A 23,190-nucleotide genomic window follows, 5' to 3' on the forward strand; every position below is an offset into this window, starting at 1 on the left:
GTGCAGAGAGTGTGTGGAGTCTCCCTCAGTGTGGGTATTCCAGAACTGTCTGGACACAATCCTGGGCTCTGGGATGACCCTGGAGGTTGGACCAGATGACCCACCGTGGTCTCTTCCAACCTGAGACATTCCGTGACCCAAACATTTTGGGAGCATGAGACAGCCCCAGGGACAGCAGTCTGAGGGTAAAAAGTGCTGAGAGCCATTTAATGTTGTGCTTGTGATCACCTGGGCACACTCACAAGTGTTCCTCCTCCTCTCCAGCAGCTGTGTGGGCTGTTTGTCACACCAGATAACCTAGAAATGAATGAAGTACAGGATTATCACCTGCCCATGTCACTGTCCTGCAGCAGAGTCCTACTCCCATCTACCTCTGTGGAGGAGGTACAATACAAACATCTACTTGAGTTACTCATTTGAAATGTTCAGGGGGAGACTCTCAGGAGCCCAGAGGCATTTGGCACTCCATTTCCAGGGAAAGCCAAGGTGCAGCTTAGCAGGATCGAGGTGAACTGAACTAAAAAGAGTCACAAAACCACACATGTACATTAAAAGCCCAGCATCCAGGACTGATGTGTTATGGTGACAGTGACCTGGCTGTGGCTCACCTGCCAGCCATTCCCCCACGCTGGCTTTGCCTCTGCCTTCAGAAGCCAGTGGTTGTGTCTGTGACAACATATCCAAGGAGCTGAAGCACAATTAGGACTGAAAAGTGAACACATGATTATTATTATTTTTTACCCTCCCTTCTGCTGTGGGTGACAGAACACAATCAGCCCCTGACGTGCTTGGTTGCTTGGTAGCAGACAGGCACATTTTTAATTATATATTAAAATATGCTAAAGAACATAAAACAGCTGCGTGACTAATATGTGTGTATCGAGAAAGGCACATGACAGCAGCAAAATTGCTTCAGTGTCTGATAAAAAGTGCCTCTGCCAGGCTTGTCATCAAAAGATCAAGGGAAAGGGGTGGAAAGCATTATTAATAAAACAGTGACTTTTTAAAATACCCCTCATTGTTTGAGGTGCATTTTTTAATGTCTAGCATGAATTTAATTCTTTTCCATTTATTCAGCTTTGATTTAGTTCCTGCTTTTTTAAACAGAACTATTATATTAGACCTAAGATCTCTGCTTATTCTCTTATGGTGCATTATTCCAAAGAGAAAAGCAGAAAGTCCCAGCTGGATCTTTGCAGTGCAAGCTCCTCATGGATTTGTTTGAAGAAAATTACTTTAGTGGTCAGAGAATAAGAAATTATTTTATTATTTACAAGTGCTGAAGTAATTTCTTCTGCAACAACCTGTGCTATAAACTGTTTTCCAGCAGGGAAAAAAAGAAGAGAAATATTAATGAAATGCCAACCCAGTCTAAGATTCCGTGGTTCTGGAATGCATAAAGGAATATCTAAGCTGCAATCTCTCATGCCCAGTGAACAGTACTCAGTGTAAAATGAGAATCACACCAAACTTCTTGAAGACATTAAAAGATTTTGACTAAATGTGTTTGAAGTGGCTAGAGAAACAGTGCTGAACACACGAGCAATGCCCTGTTCCTCCAACAAGGCAGCAGCTGCTCCCCTGCTCTGTGCCTGCCCGCCTGGAGCCGATACCTCTGCTGGGAATCACACTCTGCATCCAGAGAAAACAATCTGCAAATGGCATCAGTGAATGCCAACTCACCTTGGGTGGCTTGGCTGGGCATCACACTCTGCATCCAGAGAAAACAATCTGCAAATGGCATCAGTGAATCCCAACTCACCTTGGGTGGCTTGGCTGGGCCGTGCCGGGATGGGGCGCAGGAATCCGCGCCCGGTGGGTCTGTGCTGGGGAGGACACAGCCCCACAAGAGTGTGCTGTTCCCCACTCTTTAATTCAGCTCTAACTCCTGCTGCTGTCACAGGCACACGGGAGGAAAGCCAGAGGGAGCAGGGAAAGGAGAGACAAAGCGTTTGAGCAGGACCAGAGCCCCCAGAGCCGTGTGTCCCTTCCACCAAACCCAGCTTTGAGGCAGCATCCTCAATATGTACATCAACCCCATGGTGACATATATCTTAAAGAACAATCGATATTTACATGCTTTTCATATAAATATTTTTTATGCCCTGGTCCTTCCTGCTGACCATAGCAGCCTTCTCCTTTCCTTGCACAGCTCTTGGACAGCACTAACACAAAGGGGTCTGTCACAGGAACCATCACTTCCCTCTATGATGCCAGAGCACAACTCCTGTTAAAGCATCACTCCCAAAATCTGAGGTGGAAAAGGAGCAGTTTCAAGGCAGGGTGAACCTCGGGTCACAGGCAAAGACCACGGTGTTGTTCAGTGCACCCACATTTGACTTGTGAGCCAGCGTTTTGTCAAGCCTCATTGATTTTAGTAACTCAGGAATGCTTTTTCAAGCCATTCCCCTGCAATTTTAAACAAGTGTACCTCAAAGGAGCTGCAGCAACAGTGTAGAACAACTTTCAGTGCTGGGACCACCCCTAGAAGTGAGAGCAAAAGGAGCAGCAGTGCTGAACCCACCGAGGCAGAGCCATCACCACGTCCCTCCCGGGCTCCCAGGTGTGCTGGGAAGGGAAGCAGGAGGTGACACGGTGGTGGCAGTGTCCTGCTGTGCCACCACACCACACAGCCGAGCCCTGCAGCATCCTCCAGCCCGGACACGGGGATTCCCAGTGAAACAGAGCACACCAGGCACAGCTGAACTTCCTAAAATCCACTTTCTTATCCTGCGCTGAATTTTTCAGGCTTGTCCAACACAACTGAAAAGGCTTCTAAGCAAAGCTGCCACCAATTCTGTACTGACACAGAGCTACTGCCTACAGCCAATATCCCCATGGTGGGTGTTCTTCCTGCTCCTCCTGGGATCTCCAACTCGGCCAAAACCTTGAGCTGCTGCCACCCACAGCAAGAAATTCACTGCAAGCTGACCACAAAAAAACAAAATAAAAAACCCCAAACTACTGACCACCAAAAGCAAAGTCAAAATACATCTAAGAGCTCAAACTTAAAATACCAATTATATCCTAGGCTGCTAATAAATAGATTTTCAATGCAGTCCTACTACATTCTAATACTATGCTTAATTTCTAAAGAAATTACATTACAAAACCTGCTGGAAACACTCATGAGCTTTTGCTCAAGTATCTTGTACAAAGAGGGAGTGGGGCTGTTTAGCTGCAGTCCTAGCAGTCAGGCATTTTTTTGGGGTTGTTTTTTAAACTGAGCTAGTAATTTGCAATCCAACTGAATAAGGCATTTTTTACTCTAATACATATCAGTCTTTCAAGACACTGGTCAAATTCAGTACTCCTGTTTATACTCAGGGCTCAAGCCCCCTGAGACAACATTCAATAACCCTGCTGCAGCAAGATCCACACAGAGCAGGAACTCAATGCTGTGAGCACAGGAAGCAAAAGGCTGTTGAAGAACAAGACCAGAAGGGATGAGAGCAACAGAGACAGGCAGAAATAATGGAGATGGGAAAACACAAGAGCACAGCTGGTTCCTCACCAGGAGCAGCTGTTTGCACGTTGGCTGAGAGGAGGTTTGGGAGGAGTGAGCAGAGAGGGGACAGGATCCTGCCATGCCCAGGTCAGCTGGAGAAGGGGGTGAGGTGCTCCCAGGTGGCACTGCTGGGGACAGGTGACCTTGCAGGGCAAAGGGGGGCTGCAACCCCGAGGCCTCACAGGACACCTGATGAGCTGCAAGGGGCAGGGAGGGACAGAGGCAAATGACAGGAGATCGCGGGAAGGGAGAAAGGCAATGACATTTTTCCACATTCACCTGTTTCATTCCTTACCCTGGGGACTGTGAGCTCTGGGTCTTTCCACTTTGGCACGTATTTGCAAAGCCCAGGTGGGGTCTGGTCTGCAACTTCATTCCCCTGTGCAACTGACACACAAACACAGCTGGACAGCTCTGGTGGAACCAAGGATGCCAAACAACACCGTGTCAGGGACATGGATACATCCATGGCCAAATCACAGACACAAGCACTGCAGGGACTTTAAATGCACAGGAAAACAAGATCCACTCACATGGAAAACGAGTGACTTACACAGATGTATGTGAAAAACCAAATGCTTTAATCCATCTATCAAGAACAACAGTTCAAATTATTTCATTGGATACATTAATATTGATCCATAATTTACAGTGCTATGGACCATACACAAATTATTGCTGCAGTCAACAGCAGATGAATATCAACATTACAGTACCAAGCATCATAGCAAGAGGCAGTAATTAATGTCACTTTTTCAAGAAATATAGGTATTTATACTATTATCAACATCAGCTTCCCCCCCAGTGCATTTTATGTCAAACAACATAAATGTAAGTGCATTATTTTGTGCTTTGTGCTTTCCTTATGTACCTTCTTTTTGCTTTTACAGGTTGCAAGAGTTAAATATTGCTTTATAGGCCAAAAGCAGTAAGAACTTCACGGTACTCTGCACGTCCCTGCCAGTTGCATGGCTTTGGCAAAGTGAGAATTGGTCAGTCCCCCATCCACCCGCTCAGGGAAGCCACAGCTGCCCAGCGTCGCCGTCACCAGACCGGGCAACAACTTCTGTCCATCTCACTCCACCTAGCCCATGCCAAACCCTGCCTGTGACTGCTGCCTCTGTCCTCTGCCACCAACCCCTGCAAAACGTCACAGCCACACCCTTCTCCATGCTCAAACAGGCAAAGGCACCTCCTCTTAGCACCCACTGGGGGTCTGGGTCTCCTAGAGGTGTCCCCACCGCAGTGTCACCATTCCAAGGGTGGGCAGGCTCAGAGGAGGGCTGTAACCTAAAGAAACATGGGGGGAAGAGTGGCATGGACAAGTTAATGTGTTACCCCAGAAAACACAAGGTATAGGAGCACACAACACAGCTGCTGCGGCCACAGAGACTTCTGCCAAGGAATCCAGCTCTTGATGGAATGGTTGGCCTTGAATCCTAACTCACCTCCACACAGCATGTAGCCAAAAATCAGAAGTCATGGCTGTCAGTGAGTACCAGTGGTTTCATGTGAGCTTGAAAAATATTCATATACCACAGTCCAGACTAGAATTTCTGAATGCCCAGGGCAGGCACCAAACCAAAAGCCTCACTCAATACATTCAGTGGTTCTCAGTTACTACACTCCAACACGCACACCCTGATTTGTTGTACCAACGCTGCAGAGCTGCCCCGTTTTCTGGGGAGGGGCAACACAGCCCTATGTTACAGCTACAAGCAATTCCTACAGCCCCAATTTCCCTGTCACCCCAGCCAAAGAGCAGCACCAGAAGCCTGTACCCCCATACTTGACCAGGAGCTGCCGTGCAGGGGCTGGGCATTCCCTGCCCCAGGACCATGGTGACCCCAGCACATCCTGCAGCCTCCTGGGTCCTGCCTGGGCCAGAGCTTCTCCACCCTAGGAAAGACATATTCCCAAAAGGGAATTGATGAATGAGGGGGAGAGGTATCATAACAACCCAACTCCAGCTCCTCCTTCAATAACTGTAAAAGAAAGGAAAAAAGCCACGACCCCGTGGTTGCATCAATGCTAACACATCGCTGGCAGCTCAAGCAGGAAGGGAGGGCTGGACACAGCCACGGGAAGAGTGACAGGAACACAGAGCCCGAGTTCCACAGCCCTGCTGAGCCAGAGCCCCCGGTGCTGAGCCAGTGCTGGAGCACAGGTGCCAGGCAGGAGACACCAGGAGCCCTCCCCTGGGGAAATGCCTGGGAGAGGGCTCAGCGAGCTGCACCACGGGAACTCCCACCACCATCCCCAGCCACCCCATCCCAGTTCACATTTGGTTTCTGAACACCACCTGCTGGACCCAAGGTTTCCTTGGAAAGCCGGCCAAACTGGCACTCAAGTTACTCACCGTTGCACTCATCCTATGTAATTTCCAGTGTAGCACAAAGGAGAAAGGGAAGCTCTGGTTTTCTATCCGTAGGCACCATGCTAACCTCAACGCCCTACACACCACCACCCTAAAGCTCTGTCTACGCCACACTTCAGTCAGTGCTAGTCGAGGAAGACTACAACTAGAGTTTAAGGCACTTCATTCTGAACGAGCTACGCCTGCCAGTCAGCTGTAGGCTGCCCTGGAGAATTCCATTCCCTCCGTCTAGCTCGGAACACCACCTGTCACCTCCGTGGAACACCTAGGCTGGATATAATACAAGGAAAACTACTGTTATTGCATAGGACTACACTTGAGTAGATAATGCACCCAACTACTTTTACAACATGGTTGCATGTTAAAAATTAATAACATTGTTATCAAGTAACAGTTATTTGCAGATACAGTAATTTACTCTTTTTTTTTTTTTGTTCTTTTTTTTTTTTCTCTTATGTCAGCTCCAGTGCTGAAATAGAACACGAATTGCTCTAACGGGTATATTAACTACATAGTTATGTTTCCAAGCATATTACTACTTTTTTTCTGTATCACTAAAAATAAATATGTAAGTTCAGTTTCTCTACAGAGTTGTTTTATTACCTAATCTAAATTTTTACTCTACCTTAAATGCGTTTAAAAACATTTTCAAAGTGAGACTGTAATATACAAAATATTCTCAAAATCTCTCTTAAAACACAGAACCCTGCATAAAAGCTTCCTTTCAAGTGTTTACAAAGAACGCAGAAAACTTCCAATGAGTTTTAAAAATGTCAAAAAATCGCTGCAATATTAAGAGGCAAAAATCTTACAAATGAAATACAAATAAATTTAAAACAAAAAGTTGAGGATAACTAAGGAATCCATGCAAATCAAAAGAAACTGTACAATGTAATTAAAAAAAAGAAAATAAAGCCAATTAGATATGTACAACATAATGTGCCCAGCTGATAATATGCATATTTTTTTTTGTCCCAAGAGTGTATCCCAATTTACAGTGCTCCTGGCTTGGTTTGCCATTGGCAAAGCCATCCATGTGTGTCACGAAACAAAATAAAAATTTAAGAGGAAAAACTTGAACCATGATCAAACGGAAAACCCAAATCAGCTCAGAGTAAAATTAAACAACACTCTGAGACACTCACATCTCCCTGTAGTTTCAGCATTTTATATCACAATCAACACAATCAGGATGTCTTAACACTTGGGTTTAGTTTGTTTTCTGAGTGAAGTCGTGTGGGTATTTTCCCTAAACACTTGTCATGTAAGACCAACATTTGAGGGACACTGTATCTTTAAGGCAGCACTATTCAATTAATACAATTACAATTGGACTTTTTGTTGTTGTTGTTGTTTCTTTACATTCTTAAACTTTACATTTTGTTTCCAAGTAAATAGGTTGCATTTACAATCCTACAATTGCCCCCTCCCCCCAGTAGAAACAGACTCTTCATCTGTAATTCTATTGCTTTGAGTAGATTTGACCAGTTCAAAGTTCTTGGCGAATCCAGTTCACAGATTCTGTACATATGCTGTACAATATTTTGGAGGCATTGGTAGTTTTAAAATAGAATATACAAGTTTCTTCACAAAAATTCTAAAAAAAATCCTATATATATAATATATACACACACGCACACACACTGATGAAGCACAAGAGGGGGGAAAAAAAAAAATCAAAAAATTCTACAAAAGGTAAATTATTTCATCTACTGATCAAGAACCAAAGCAGTTTATGAAAGGTGTGCCAACAGATGCTAACAAGCATGGTCAGTGTCCTCCATGCTCACGCTGCTCCGCCTGCTACTCGTCTTTGACGCCCCAGGAGACACGGAGGAGAGTAGTGGGTCAGTCACTCCCACGGGGGAGAGGGTATCGTCCATCAGGATATCTTCCAGTTTGGATCCCATTTTGGCAGGGACACCGTAAGTGCCAGCTGGTTCAGTCACGTTTCCCAGGTTGTCACTGAAGGTAATGGTGCCGTCAGTCAGGTCCAGGGTGGTGGTGCAGGACAGGTCTGTGTGGTGTGGCATCATGTCTTGGCTGCAGTTGTCCAGCACAGGCTCCTGTTTGATGACCCTGTTGACCATGTCAGGGGAGCAAAGGCCTGTAGATGGGACAAGGGACAGTCCGTGTGCCCGGGCTTGCATCTCAAGTTCCTGTGAGGGAGAATAACGGGCAAATTAAAAGAAAATCTGCAAGTAAAATCTGTCATCTTGTGCTCGTCTTGCAGCTTCCAGTTTCCTTCTCCTGCACACATTTCCTCCCCTTCCCATAGTGACAAGTGCTTGTACCTTGCACACTCCAGCCCTGCAGATTTGCACCTGAACAGCAAAGTCTTGAAGAGGTGGGTGAACACCATCCCACACAGGCCCTTCACACTCCTCCTCAGCACCTACACCAGAGCCAAAACCCAGCACCCTGCAGCACAGACCTGTTCCCCTCAGGCTTCTTCTCAAACCAGTGCCAGGATAGGCAGGTTTGGCATCAGGTAGGGTGAGGAAAACATTTAAAAATAGGGAAAAAAAAAAAAAGAAATAGCACAAGCATGTGTTTAGCAATTTTTAAAAAGTCATATGTGAAGGCACAGCATGTCTATGTGATCCTTATCAACCCCTGTTGAGACTCTGGAGGGGACACTTCTCACTCTACAAGTCTGGCAGAGCTGGAAGAGGTCAATCAAAACTGAGCAACAACACTATTCCTGTGCAGAAAAATCACAAGGAAGTCACAGGAAGGTTTCAGACTTCACACAGAGCCAGGATTCTTCAAATTTCCATGGAAAGTTTAAATCCCACCTTCACATTTAATCATACAGAAATGCCCTCTCACAAATACATCAGTAAAAGAGATGTTTTGCTTCTACTTCTTCATTATATTAGGCAATCTCAATCTCTGTTGTGATTGTGCTGTTTCTGGATATTCCTGGCACTGAGGCTGATTATTACCCTTTTCCATCATTTCCAGGCTAAAACGAGCTTGCAGCACACTGCAAGATCAGAGGAGAAGGTGGAATGAGCAAGCACTTCTTCCATCAGCTAATATGTCAGAATCAGGAGTTCCTTATTCCATGCTTAATCAGAATCAACACAAAAAGGGAAAATACTCGAGGTTATTTGCTTCCAGATGTATTGCCAGTTATTCAAGGGTCTGGGTTTTATGGTATTTTGATTCAAGGAGCCAGAGCAGATGGGTAATACAAAGCAAGATGAAAGATGTTTAAAAAGTGATCTTACTTAGCTTTGAAACACCACTGCTTGGTGCTGCTCTGCAAAAGGCTTCTGTGTTTTTATCATTTCACTCTAGCAGCAGATTGCTCAACCAAGTACAAAACTGTGCTGAGGCTCAACTCGGCCTGTTCTATTTTAAAGCTGTTTACTTCCACGCTTGACTCTCAGGTATTTGCAGCTTCATTATCTCCCTGGTGGATTAGCTGGGTTGTTGAGGGGTCTCCTGGCAGGCAACAGCTGCATGCAGAGCTCAGCTGCTCGTGCTACAGGGGAGCAGCAACACGAGGATATCTGGGATATCGCTGTCTCCACATTAGGTGATCTTACACCCAATTCTGGTACACTTCTTTAATTACCCTTCTATGCAGAGGGGTGGCTATCCAGAAAAAAAATCTGTGTTGGCTTCAAGGTTAAGGTTTCCTATCCAGCTTGAGGTGAAGACAAAGGAATTAGTTAGAGAAATGGAGTTTTCACCCTTAAATTTCTGTGTAGCTCAGAACACTGGGAACCTGAATCTAACAAGGCAGCAACCCACAGAGAAAACATATTCATGCCACCTACTGCTTTTCAGTGCTGAGGAGAACTGTTGTACAGTTCTACAGACTTCAAGCAGCAGGGAAGACTCCCAAACAGCTGAACTTAATTTCATCACTATCAACTACATGATACATGAAGTCCCAATGTCTCAGGCCTGGCAAACAGAAGAATGTATTACTATATAAATCTTTTTGATGGTATGGTTTGGAACTAGCATTGGCCACGGTAGAACAAAACCAGACCACTCGGAAGTGCTTTTACTAGAGTGTTAGGATTCTATTTTATTTATTTTTTACCTAAGATATCTTTGTCCTTTCTGGAAAAATCTCTGCACTCAGCACTACCCACCGTTAGTTTAAATGCTGGTTCCTTCTAACCCACACCCCACGAGTCACCACTGTTTGCAATCACACGCTGCAACACCAGGAGCATTTGCAGCTCATGTCTCAGCAAACCTGTATTCTGAGCAGCAGGTGCCTGTTGGCATGTTCCAGCTTCTTCTGCCTGTTCTCCAGCTCCTTGGTGCGCTGCTGTTCCCTCTGCAGCTTGCGGATGTAATCCACCGACGCCTTCAGAATCGTGCCCTTGTTCCAGCGCATGTCACTTTGGAACAACACAAAAGGACAAGGTAAGGCTCTGTTTCACAGCTGTTCCCTTCATACCTGCACCTGTGACTGCACCTTATCCAGACATAACACCTAGCTGCTATTTATTCTGAGTTTGTGGATACAGAAGGCGTTTGCAGTGCACTAGAGGGGGCTGGAGCCCTTTGCTTCAGAGACAGAGAGAGGCTGCTGCATCACCATCTCCTCACATCATCTTACTTTCTCTGAACAGGCAAAAGACACCTTCCAGCAGACTGTCAGCACAAAGATCCACCTGTCCTACACTCAGTACAGTTGTACTGAGACAAGTTGTCTTGGTGGCCTTGGAGGAGGCTGCAGAGCCTCTCAGCAGAGGAGCTGTGAAGCTGCTCCATGAGCAAGTGCCTCAAAACACGGGAAAATCTCCCCAAAATCATCATGGGGCATTGATTCAGATTTAAGTTGACTTTCAAACTCCAGAGCAAGAAAGATTTCTTGCCACTGAATCAGCACTGGGAGAGTGTAAATACAAGCTAAAAGCAGTAAAATCATTGTAGAATTATCATAAAGAACATCTGGGAAATTACAACAAACACTGACAAATTATCAGTGAGCAAGCACACAGTTACATTCTTCATTTTCCTTCTTTTCTTCCCTTGGAGGGAAGGGGAATGTGATGGCTTCCCAGATAAACTGCCCTCCGTTTTCACTAAAACAGGGACCAGTTCTATCTTGTCAAGCTGTAACATCTAATTAATTTTAAAAATCATTTAGCAAGACATGCAACTATCTAAGCAGCCAGACCAGCATAAGGTCTCCCATCCTCACAGCTCTGCCTCTGGTAAGGCAGTCAGTCACTCCCAGCACCAAGCCCAGCTCTGAGACAAAAATCAGAATTAATACAAACACAAGCAGGTTCCAAAAATGGAAAAATGAACCCCTCAAAAAAAAAAATCTTAAAAAAAAAAAAGAATGGAACCTTTCTGCCATCAAAGAGTGCTAAGAGCAAATAGGAATTTTGGGCGGAGGTTTTGTAAATTCTCATTCTCCCCTGGGATTATTTCACCTCCTCCCTCCCACAGTCCCCCTGGGCACGTTGTACTTACGGGTCATTTGACTTGGGTATCAAGGTGCCCAGTTCTTTTATACGATCATTAATATTAAATCTTCTTCTTCGTTCAACTTTAGGAAAAACAGCACAAATGTTACAAGTTATATTCACATTTAATTACAACTTATCAAGTGTTTTATCAAAGATTTCTTTAAGCACCACTGAAATGTTTGCCTGAAGCTTAAAATCCAGTGATAATTTATTTTGCTCTCCTACACACGGACACACTAAGACTGGGGTTCTGTCTGTACTGTAAATTTTGGGACTGCTGAAGTTGCAAAGTCTAAGACTAAATATCAGAATGACTGCAAAGCAAACATTTTTCTAGGGATAAGCACCACAGACAAATTAAAGAGATGAATATTTAGATATTTGGACTATAATTTCTTTACTCAAGGAAACCCAAGACAGAAAAAGGGACAAAAGGCACAGTCTCTTTTTTAAAGTAGTCCTTCATGTGCAACACTTTGAGGATCCAAAAGTCAAATTTAAATACCAATTTTCCTGCATTACCTTTTCATGCTATGGAAAAGGCTTCTGAGTGGCTCAAGGCATGAAACGGTTCCTTTTTTCTACTACTATAAAGTATAAAAAGATAAGTTATGGATCCTTAAATCATAAGATGCTCATTATTTTAAAATGCTTTTTTTTTTCCAACTTGGAAATAGGAGTTGCATTCAAAAATGAAATTTATAAAATTGCCATACTGAGGACCCACACTATTTAAAGTGACAAATCGACCACATATCTAATATTTTTAAAAAAATTAAAATTATAAAATCAAAATTGTGCAAGGTGGATTTGTTAAAAGCAATTGGGTCACACGTTGAACCCAGCAATTTCATTGATAATAACCACTCATTCACTTGATTTATTGAAAATAAATAAATACGGAGTTAAAATTTAATAGTAGATTTAAGGACACATTTCACATGAATTTGAGGTATTTGATCTGTGGGCATAACACAATGATCTAGTGCTTTATACTACGTGCAGTACCTCATCCAGATTTTAAACATCAGTATTTGAACACTCAATACACAAAATCATTCCAAGAATTGGTGCAAAATGTGAGGAACCAAAACTTACTCAAGTTGTGATTGTCTTTCTTTTGCCTCTCCTTAGCCAACGCTCTGGCTTCCGACTCTGTAGGAAAAATACATGCTGTGCATGTGAATGAGGTAATTAGAATTAAAATAATTCAATCACAGCCTTTCAGCCTGTGAAATATCTGCACAGGAAGCCTGATGGATATTTGTCACACCAATCATTTCCCCCATTCCAAGGAGCAAGAAAGGCTTGTGGATGCCAAAACACAAGGCTGGGACTGAGCTTCACCTCTGCACCTGCAGAGCATCTCTTCCCACACTTCCCAGAGTGACTCCCATGATGGGAATGTTTCCCACGGAGGCCCTGACTCAGCAAGGTATTTGAGGACAGCAAACTGCTGAAATCCAGCATACCTTCTCCTACGTCTGCACACGCATCCCAGGGAGCTGGACCTGAGGAACAGCATGCTTAGGGCATTGCTGCCTGCTCAGGATGTGACACAGGCTCTGCTCACCCAAAAATTAAGGTTACATCCTTCTGTGCCATGTGCACACACATCACCACCACATTCAAGGGATAACTTAAGTGACCTATTAAAAATAGTGTATTTTCCAGCTACACTAACTGTTCCTACTGTATGAAGAAAAAAAAATCAACACCTTTCTTAGCGATCAAGTTGGAAAACAATGCTTCTTGCTTTGGGAAAAACAAAAGGGAAAGTAATGGCAGCCATGCTGCACAAAATTTGTCTCCTCAACTCCTCAACTCAAGGTGCCCTTCACCTTACTCCAAACAATTACCTATTCTTTATTATTCTATTATTATTGCTATTATATTCTGGAATAATAATATCATTATCAACTTCAGCATGCAATAGTTCAGACAACAGCACAACTAAATATCTTCTTTTCAGTTCTCATTTGGTCCTAAGCTTCTCAAGCAATTTTAAGTATTTTATCTTTGCTCTACCCTTTTTTGTTTTTTTAAAAGGTGAGGTCCTTAATCCTGGCCCCATTGCATTCAAATCCCCAAACCAGCAAGCACTTTGCAGCTCCACAGAAAGTCAGTGAGGAGCAATGAGTGCATCATCTTTTATCACACATTCCATTGTCAAAACAATCCCTCACTGTAGCAAATAAGTTTTTTTCTTGTATTACTTTATTTTGATCACAAAAAGACTCATCTAAATTAATTCTGTGTTCAGCTAAGTGTAGTATATAGACATGAAACTTAGTTCTGTTTTGATGTATTTGATGCATTGAGGACTTCCATAACACCACTTCACTCATGATTTCCCCTCTCTTTCTGCCTTCTTGACCCAAAGTCTGACACAACCACCTGCAGCAAACCCACCAGAGTCTGCATATCCAAGTTGGGCTGGGTTTGCAGACTACAGCCCCTGGAACTTTCTATACTTGGGGCAACAAAACTGCCTGTAGTGCAGAACTTTGAGTAGTTCTCCTCCCTTCACACCCTCCTCTTACACAGTTCCATCTCTGTACAAGCTTTGCCTTTTCCTAGCAGCCAAAAATCATTTTGTGCTCTCTGTGTCTTTTTTTGGTGCTGAGTTCAAATTCTGTGCTGTCCTATAAATGCAAATATCCGCTGGCTCAGAGAGGTGGCATTTCCTCCTGGCCTATTAAAACTGCTCTGCTTAAACTAATTCCTGCCCAGAACCTGCTTTGCAACTGAGTCAGCTTGTGAGTTTTCACAACAGATACCCAGAAAGACGACAGACAAGAAAGAAACCAGGCCCCTACCCTACTGCATGGTCAGTGACTCTCTGCTGGGCTTAAGAACAGGCATTTCTGGGCAATAATCTGAGTTTTCCATCAGTTCTAGAGTGGATCTCCATTTGTTCAGCCTACAGACCACCATACCTTGTAGATGTACTCTATGTGTGGTTATGTCCTTCCAAGTGAGCAGAAATAAAACATGTGCGAATATGAAACGTATCATTTGCTTCAAACTATCTTGCTCCTGTACACATATGCTTGAGAAAAGAGGTTTTTAGTGTCCCACCCTCCTGCCCCTGCCTCCCACAGCTTCTTCAGAGCATTGCTGCAGGAACCAGCATAAAAATTTAAGGAACACTTCATTTTCATCTTAATTCAGTGATGCATATTCATAGAATGGCTTGGGTAGGAAGGGACCTTAAAGATCATCGAATTCCAATCCCCAAAGTGCCTAATTCTACATTTTAAAAGATCTCTATGTCCAGACTTCACATTATAACAGGTTATTTGTTCATTACTGCCCTCCCCCACTGCAGTAAAGTCCCAATGTGTATCATTCCTTGACATGAATCCCACAGAGACTCCAGATGTGAAATTTTTAAAGTTTGCTGTTGACAGAGCAAGCAGTAAGCCCAAACTAAAAAAACAGCTCTGGAAAAGAAGCATGGAAGCTTCCTGGAACACAACACAGTGCAGGTGTGACTGTAACAATTAAGGACCTTTTATGAAGTGAATTTGTGACAGTGAATCCACACGCACCCACACATAAACACAGGCTGAACTGTTCACCCATATATTCTTTCTTATAACAGAAATTATGTCCAGGATCACCTGAATTCCAAACAATGATACTACTACTCCAAGGTGGTATTTTAGATGTATTTACCTGTGAGCTCCCTTTTTATATTAGGAAGATTAGCTGGACATGAGTTGCTGATGTTTAGTCCTGGAGGAGGCATGCTTTGGTTGCCGTAAAGGTCAATCAAATTGCCAGACACAGGCAACTGGAAAAGATAAACAAGGAAAAGGATCATTTGGTTTGCCTTTATGAATGCCTTTGTACAGAAGAACAGAGTCAGGTTATGCTAAGTAATCTGTGCTCTTTTCCATGTGCAAACAGAGACTGCAAGAAGGTCAGCAAAAGCCACAGATATTCATAGCAATGAGGGATAAAACATCTACACTGGGAAAACTCTGCTCTCACTCCTCTAAAGTATGCAGACTTAAAATATTAAGAGCTAATAGAAGAGGTGAAATGCTGATGATGTTGCTGCACTGTTGATCCTTATTTTTCACTAAAGCTATTACATCTATATCCCTTAAATTTCTCTCATATCTGGAAGAGCCCAAAGAACTTTCCCAGAGAAACCCCCCACTTTTTCCAGGGATACGTGAGTGGAAGTACTTTGCAAGTTGTCACATGCTGGAGGAAGAACACTGTATTAATTAATCACATTTTTCATGTGATTTGAAAGCTACCTACACAGAAAACATTTCAGTTTACTTTGTTTTTTTGCCTTACATAACAAGAAAGCACACCAGTAGGAGGAAGATTATTTTTACAGTAAGTTTCCTCAATTACTTGTTCACTCTGCTGTGTTTATTTAGATATTTAAACAAGCAGATTTATTCAGAAATAGGACAGCGTTTCAGCAAGATCTATCAAAGCTATCCCTTTATATTGAAAGTTTTTACGAAGCTTGCAATTATTCTGAGTGGATTATTTTACCCATCTTTTATTTGGTTTTGAAAAGACAGGTATAAAACACTTTGGTATCTTATCTAAGTAGCAACACTTCTTATCATCACTGCTGCAAAGAAAACCAATCCCTCCAAGACACTGATCCTGCAGAGATTAGAGTAGGTATTAACTTTACACCCATGTAAATAATGCTGGTGAATACAATGCAGTGAGTCACAGCCAGGACTATTAAACTCCTACTGATGTGCCTTGCCAGACTGGGGCCTAAGAAAATTTCTCTGCCATATGGAAGCAGATGAAACAGGAGTTGATATGTAAAGTACCACCAGCTACAAGCTATGCTGATAGTTGTTGAGAACAGATAGATAATGGCCAACAACAAAACCAAAGTCCCCTGACTCAAATTTTAAAAGACAGAGAAATAAATGTAACTAAAGTCTCACTGTCAATCTTATTTTAAAAAAATAAAAAAAAAAAAAAATTAAAAAAGGAAGCTCTAATAATGCTGCTCAGGTCACATCTGTGCTGGTTGTGACCTGCCCACATTAGTGTCAGGGTGACAACTCAATCTCACTGCTCTACAAGGCTGACCCTTGTGTCTTTGGGTCCCCCAAACACATCCCTGACACCAACACGGCAAGAGCGTCACACACTCTTCTGACCTGGATGTGCTCATCCTACTCATGCTCCTAAGCAAGGGGAGAGCACAAAGAGCTTGTTTGTAGCCCAAAGACTTGAAGTTTACAACCAGACATGTGAAATCTAATTAGGAACTTCACGGAATTTTGAAATAAAGATTTTTTGTTAGAAAACTCGACACTGGCATCTCAGAGCCTGGGTAAAGCTGCCAGGCTGTAATGAAATGTGGAGAACACAGAGCTGCTTTCCTTACTGCAACATGGGCCCTGATTGTTACAACAGTTTGTGATTGACTTTTTTTCCCCCAAAGGTGTCAAACACTGAGGCAGATTTCCATGTCAATAAACAGGAGCAGTGTGAGCAATGATCACAAAAGGGGACAGAGAAAGCAGGCAGCAACTGCTGAACCTGCACCAGCACATGGCTGCTAAAGGCTGTCCCCAGGAATGCTTATCAGGGAAATTCACATTCTGGGGAGGGAGGTGCCAACAGTCTCCACTTAAATCAGTGATCCATGAGCAAAGAGACTGGCCAGCTTCTTTCCTTGACCACTTTCCCCAGCATCCAAACCCCACAGGTCAAAGACTCAGTTGAAACATTATCCTACACATGGTCCATGCTCAGTGTGAGTCCCTGGAGGTCTCTTCTCCAGGCTGGCTGCAGGTCACATCTCTGAGACTAACTTACATTAATTCCTTTCAAACAAAAACATAAAGTGCATGCAACACTCTGGGCCATCTCACATAAAATACCTGCAGCTAAAGCTAAGTTAAAATCAAGGCACATCCTCAGTTCACAATTTTATAACAGTTCCCAGAGGAATAAAATCAGTTGACTGAGGTAAACCCAATAATCATTAGTGCAGGGTTTAGGGAACTGGGAAAGGGCAGAGGACCCCTGTGCTGAGGGCACTGGTCTGAGATGCACAAGACAGCCGTGTGATGAGCACACAAGAGCAGCTACTAACCTTAAATGGGGCAAAAAAACAAAGCCCAAAAGGGAATTATTATGTGCCCATTGCAATGACACCTGAGAATTTATTTCAAATGCTTCTTATTTGAAGAAACTGGGAAAAAATACACATTGTTGGCAAACATTTCAGCTCTAAGACAGTCGAGCCTTTCAGCACCATCCTGAAGTATAAGATGGGGAAATGTCAAAACTTCCACAGCCATTTCATAGGGAAGATGGAGTCTCCAACTTTGAGAAAGATATGGAATTTTCTGGAGCTAAGGAAGCTCTTTCCCTGTCTTCTCCAAATTCTAGCATGTTTCCAACCTAAATATGGTTTTCCTTACAGCTTTCTTAGCTATTTCTGGCTAAGAAAGAATTTAAATACAGCATCAGCCAGATCATCCACCTTTACTCTTCCAAAAAGTAAATGAAGAGTGGCTTATGCCAGGTTTAGCATATTATCTTCATTGAAACAGCATGGTTGAAAATGCTTTCACTTGGGAGATTTTGTATTTCAAGGTCTTGGCATCACAAATTGCACAAATGCACCAAGTAAAACAAATTTCAATCTTCCTATCACTTTGCATCTGCTTCTTCTTTTTTTTTCCCTAATAATGACTTTTATATAACAGAAATTTGAAATATGGTAATTATGACTGCAGATTCATCATAGTGTACATTCATGGGAGTCTGAGGCTTTCATTTCTCCTCCACTACTCTAACAAAACAAGCACCCACATTCTGTCTAAAATCACTGAGACATCAGCTGTGTGATCAACAAGGCTGTTTCTAAGGTACCAGTACACACTGGAATGGGTTCTGCACTCCAGCTTGTGCAGCCCACAGTGCATTGTGATGTTCCCTGACCTACAAGCACATGCTCAGCAGCAGTCCCTGTAACAAAACTCCTCTGCTGAAGAGTTTAAATTCCACAAGAAAGTCACATTTACAAGCGGAGCTGTACCTATTCACAGAGCTTTCCATGCCAGGCTCTGGCTGGAGTTGATTAGCTGTATGAATTAATTAATTGTCATCTCCACAAGAGCACTTTACACAGCACTCATTAATTCAATTACCAAGTGACATCTAGGCAGAAAACCTTCTCTATGAACTAGTGACCATTTTGTGATACTTTCTACCACAGATATTATTCCACCAAATATCAAAGTTGACAAAGAAACACTCTCACAAGCAGTTGACTGCAATGGACCATTTTCAATTCCAGGTACCTGGAAACTCCCTTAGCTTGCCCTGCACAGCAATCTCTGATTTTGCTTATCAATTAAGTACTGTTACCAACTGTAACAAACTGCTCCTTTTGTTCTTTGTTGGTTATGGAACAACAACTGCCTTTGTCACCGACTCAGCACAGCTATTTATAGGTTGTGTCTCTTTAGAGACCATTTCCTCTCTTGATTTCTCCTACCTCGACTTAGCTCAGTCTGTAGGCATTAATTCCTCATTAATAAAACGTTGCATGTTTTAAGAGCTAAGCCCTGCCTCAAAATAAAAGTCTCTGGCTATAATTTCCACCTCTTCAGGACTGGTACTCAGCTGATTCAGAAACTGAAATACACCTTTTTCCCTCCAGTTACTTGAACTTCTCAGTAAAAAAGTCTTAATTTCACTGCTTCATATCCTTATTTTTCAGACTTCAACACATGAAGTGGGAAAATTCTGAAGTTACACCGTAAATGTGGATCAGGCAGTCTTTACAAGGTTTCTTGCAATGCAGCAGGCACAGCAAAGCACAGGAGGGATGCAGACTACCCTAAACATTGACTACAGGGGCTCCTTGCCCCAAAGAGTGCAGAGTATCCTTCCATCCCTATGTGGAACCAATGAGCCACTCTGGAGTCCCTGTGAAATGAGAAAAGAAGAAAGTGTAAAAATATCCAAGCCCCTTCTGAATTTAATGGGTCCCAATCCAATGGAACTTCAGAGAAAGGACTCCAGAAGAACCTCATTAATTAATTAATGGGTCCCAATCCAATGGAACTTCAGAGAAGGGACTCCAGAAGAACCTCATTAATTAATTAATGGGTCCTAATCCAATGGAACTTCAGAGATGGGACTCCAGAAGAACCTCATTAATTAATTAATGGGTCCCAATCCAATGGAACTTCAGAGATGGGACTCCAGAAGAACCTCATTAATTAATTAATGGGTCCCAATCCAATGGAACTTCAGAGAAGGGACTCCAGAACAACCTCATATCTCATTGAAAAAAAAAAAAAAAACACCTGAAAAACAGATAAACTTTTTGAAAGCTATCTTTTGACAGTTTCTTGAGGTTTTCTCTCAAATTCCAGGACAGCTGCATTTTGCAAGTTATCTTAGATTAAAGGAAAATGTATTCTCAGTAGCAGGACCGTGCAGCTATTTCCCTGAGTGCTCAAAGGGCACTATTTAGAAAGGGAAGCTGGTGGGCCGCTGCCTGCGTCATCCACCACGTCTCTGACAGGGCTGTGGGAATCTGTGGGAGCACAGGACCGGGTTAACATGACATCAGACAACTACTGTCAGCAAATGTAAACCTGTGCCTCAAAATCAGTGCTCTGTGGTAAGCTGTACGTTTTGGCACTAGATGAAACAGAAACAGACGCCAGCACTGGCAGACATCTACTCAGCCAGATCTAACAGCACTTAAGCCTAAGGCAAAAAATTCACTGGAGCTACCCTCCACAGAAGATCAAAATCAGATTATGCCAGAAATATGATTAAATTAATTCCCAAAGCAATGTGAACCAAACCAAAAGAGCCACTTGGAGAACACCTGCGCCGTCCCTCAGCGCTTCCTGCAGCTCTGTGTTCTTGGCTTTTATCACAGGCTTCCCACGTCCCTGCCTTGTTCAGTTTTCAACCTTCTTTATTCCTTCCCTTTTGTTTGTTTGGAAGACTGCTTTTTTAATTTTTTCCTCTCCTGCTAAATTCTGTAACATCTAGCTGGGGACTTCTCCCCACTTGAAATCAGGCAGAGACAAAGCTGTGATGTTAGGGATAACAGAAAAGTGTCTCTGGATACAGATGCTAACACATGGCATACAATTTCTTACTTGAATATGACAACATTCAGGAACCTGGGATGCCAGAGGTTCCTTCTTTTTTGAAGCCAAAGATAAAGTCCATCACAATTTTCAGTAGCAGTGGGAATGAGCTACTACTGGTAGCAGAGTTTACTCCTCTGCTGCAATCCTCTCACCACTAACTTTGAAATAAGCAAAGTTGTCCTTTGTATTCTCTCAACCTGACTCGAGCTTGTCTTTTTAAATTCATGTTTTTAATTGCAACTGTATCACCTTAAGCTCTTCAAAGGGAAACTAATTATTCTCTGTGGAACAATGCAGTAACTACATAATTGCAAGGAAGAAAAGTCCTGCTGCAGTTTTGCTTCCTCTCAAGGAAAACCAGTTAGACTTAACAGGGAAACCAGAAGAAAGGATTGCTGTACCGTGTTTGCCATCTGCAGGGCTGGGTCCACCAAGCCAAGGATTTCTTCATTATAACTGGACTCCAAACTAATGATGTCATCGATCACATCATCCATCTGCAGCAGAAAGGTGGACAAAGAGGAACAGAACAGTTATCAGAACCACTGGGAGCCTGACAAAGCCCTTCAGCCCCACAGCAGAGGTGCCTGTGCAGCTGTGCAGTCCCTCAGCTGTGACTCCTGCTACCCCAGGCAGGATGCTCAGGTCATGGCAGAGCTGAGGCTTCATGGTCCAGCCCCGTCCTCCCAGCAGCAGTTACCCTGCACCACCTGCCCACGGACACTGCTCCTCCAGCAGCAGAGGAGGAAGCTGCCCATGGAAAAAGTGACTCTTAGGACATGACTCCCTCTCCCCACTGCAGCACTGCTGCCCTCCCCTCCGGAAAACGGGACCAAAACCTGGTCCCGGGCAGGAACACCAAGCCCTGCACACCTGCAGGGAAGGAGAGGGAGCAAAGATTTGCTGGCCCTTGACAGTAGAATCCACTGGATTCGTGTCCCTCATACACCCTCCCAGGAAGCAGCACCCAGGGGCAGCTCAGAGCCGATTTTAGGTGGTACAAAACACCTTTTTTCAGGGGCTGGAGGGTGCCTCCATAAACTCCTGCACAGGCAGGAGGAAACAGCCCTTCACAGCACCCACGCAGGTGCTCTGAACTGTCCTGTAGGACTGACTATTTCCTTTTTGCTCATTATAAAAAAGGAGCTTAAATGACAGATATCTACAAAATCAATGCATAACGGTGATGGTAAAAGTAGCAGTACATGGGATTTTTTTATCAGCTCCAGAAAGTGTGATCACAACAAATTACACTGACTGGAAGTGAGGGCAAGAAAGGAACTAACAGTTACAGCCCATACCCGAAGTCTTGTTACTGATTCTGGCAAGAAATAAAAACCCCTTAGTTTTAAGAAAAAGAATGAAAATATAAAAGGGTGATTACTGAGGATGAATTACCACAGATGGATTAAAGTCTTCTCATATAATTTTTTTAAAACACAACTGTGATCTGCATAGAAATGTGGACTTAGAGATTATCAGGGCAAAACCACATTTCTGTGCAGTCTTGGAAAACCCAGTTAGAAAAGATTTCCTGATGCAAGACCTTAAAGCATGGTTCTTTGTGTGTCCTTATTCTATGGCATTACAGTGCTAGAACAGCATGAGCCTTTTTCCAGGTATCTTCATGCACTTTTGACACTGATGCTAATAAACAACGTTGCTGTATTGTACCTTAAATACATCATATATTCAACTTCTTAGAGACACTGTGGGGCAAGTTTATTTTTCAACATATCATGAAAGAAACATGCTCATTAGAAAGGGGACCTGTGCTCCACCTCCTGTGTCATCCAGTACCTGCATGCATGATGCTCGTGAGTGTGTATTCAGAGCCGGGCACTCACTCTCAACCCTGCTTTGCTCTTCAAATTTATAAAATCCCTGCAGAAATAAAAAGGAAAAAAAAAAAAAAAAAAAGAAAAGAAAAGAAAAAAAAAAAAGAAGAAAAAGCAAAGCATGGATCTGAGTTCATGGCACAGTCTCAGTCCCAAAAAGAGCACGAATGAAATAGTGTCATGCACACATGTTCCCGATGACACAGCAAAGTGAAGCTGTAAATATCCTCAAGAAAAAATATGTTTGGGTACAACTGGGACAATAGGATGGAAATATCTGATTTTTATTTCTTTTGAAACTATGGAGCACAACTATTTCCCTTGCATGTGCAAAATGTGTTCTGGAAGAACTGTTTCTCTGAGCTGTGTAACATTTTGCTCACGGAATGTGTCTGTACCAAAAATCTGGCACAAAAGCTTGAAGGGGGAGTGAGGGGACAAGAGGAACTCTACAATTGCCTCCTGCTTTTCATGTTACAAAAATTCTGACATGATTCTTCTATTTGTTAATATCTTCCCAACCATTTTCCTTTGCAGCCTGAGAACACATGTAACATCTCAGTTTTTGCCATTAAAGATTAAGACAAGGTTGCAAAGGACTTCTAGACATAGGCTACTGGAGTCTTTTATCTGCAGCACTAGAACAGCAATCAGTAACATTTTAGGGCATATTAGCTGGGATTATCTGGCCTTCCAGCTATGCAGGAGACTTGCTCAAATTTTACCGTAAAAATACCTAAAATATCTCCAAATAGCTTTATGTTTTTTCAGTTATTTTTGCTATGCTCTTGGCACTTTCTAGATGAACAAGCCATAAATAACATTATTCCAGAAAGCTACAGCTTACAAAGCTGCTTTGTATTCTCCAAAGGTC

The 23,190-nt window shown here is 43.0% G+C and overlaps 1 protein-coding gene across 13 annotated transcripts in view; it reads right to left on the reverse strand.

The window, feature by feature from the left end:
- Positions 1 to 4,068: 4,068 nt before the first annotated feature.
- The window catches only part of MITF (melanocyte inducing transcription factor), a 101,583-nt gene continuing 82,461 nt past the window's right edge, over positions 4,069 to 23,190 (reverse strand). For 7 of the 13 annotated variants that reach the window (XM_086845258.1, XM_086845257.1, XM_086845253.1 and 4 more), the window contains 6 exons: positions 20,880 to 20,975; positions 15,020 to 15,137; positions 12,437 to 12,493; positions 11,343 to 11,418; positions 10,108 to 10,255; positions 4,069 to 8,044 (listed from right to left, as the gene is read on the reverse strand). In XM_086845258.1, the coding sequence (XP_086701384.1) occupies positions 7,643 to 8,044; positions 10,108 to 10,255; positions 11,343 to 11,418; positions 12,437 to 12,493; positions 15,020 to 15,137; positions 20,880 to 20,975 (897 nt within the window). In that variant the 3' untranslated portion in view covers positions 4,069 to 7,642. Of the gene's footprint in view, positions 8,045 to 10,107; positions 10,256 to 11,342; positions 11,419 to 12,436; positions 12,494 to 15,019; positions 15,138 to 20,879; positions 20,976 to 22,278; positions 22,363 to 23,190 lie in introns of all 13 variants that reach the window. The other 6 variants (XM_086845255.1, XM_086845254.1, XM_086845261.1 and 3 more) reach the window with 1 other exon arrangement.

Source organism: Cyanistes caeruleus, chromosome 11 (genome assembly GCF_971803275.1).
Source record: "Cyanistes caeruleus chromosome 11, bCyaCae1.hap1.1, whole genome shotgun sequence".
Lineage (NCBI taxonomy): Eukaryota > Metazoa > Chordata > Aves > Passeriformes > Paridae > Cyanistes > Cyanistes caeruleus.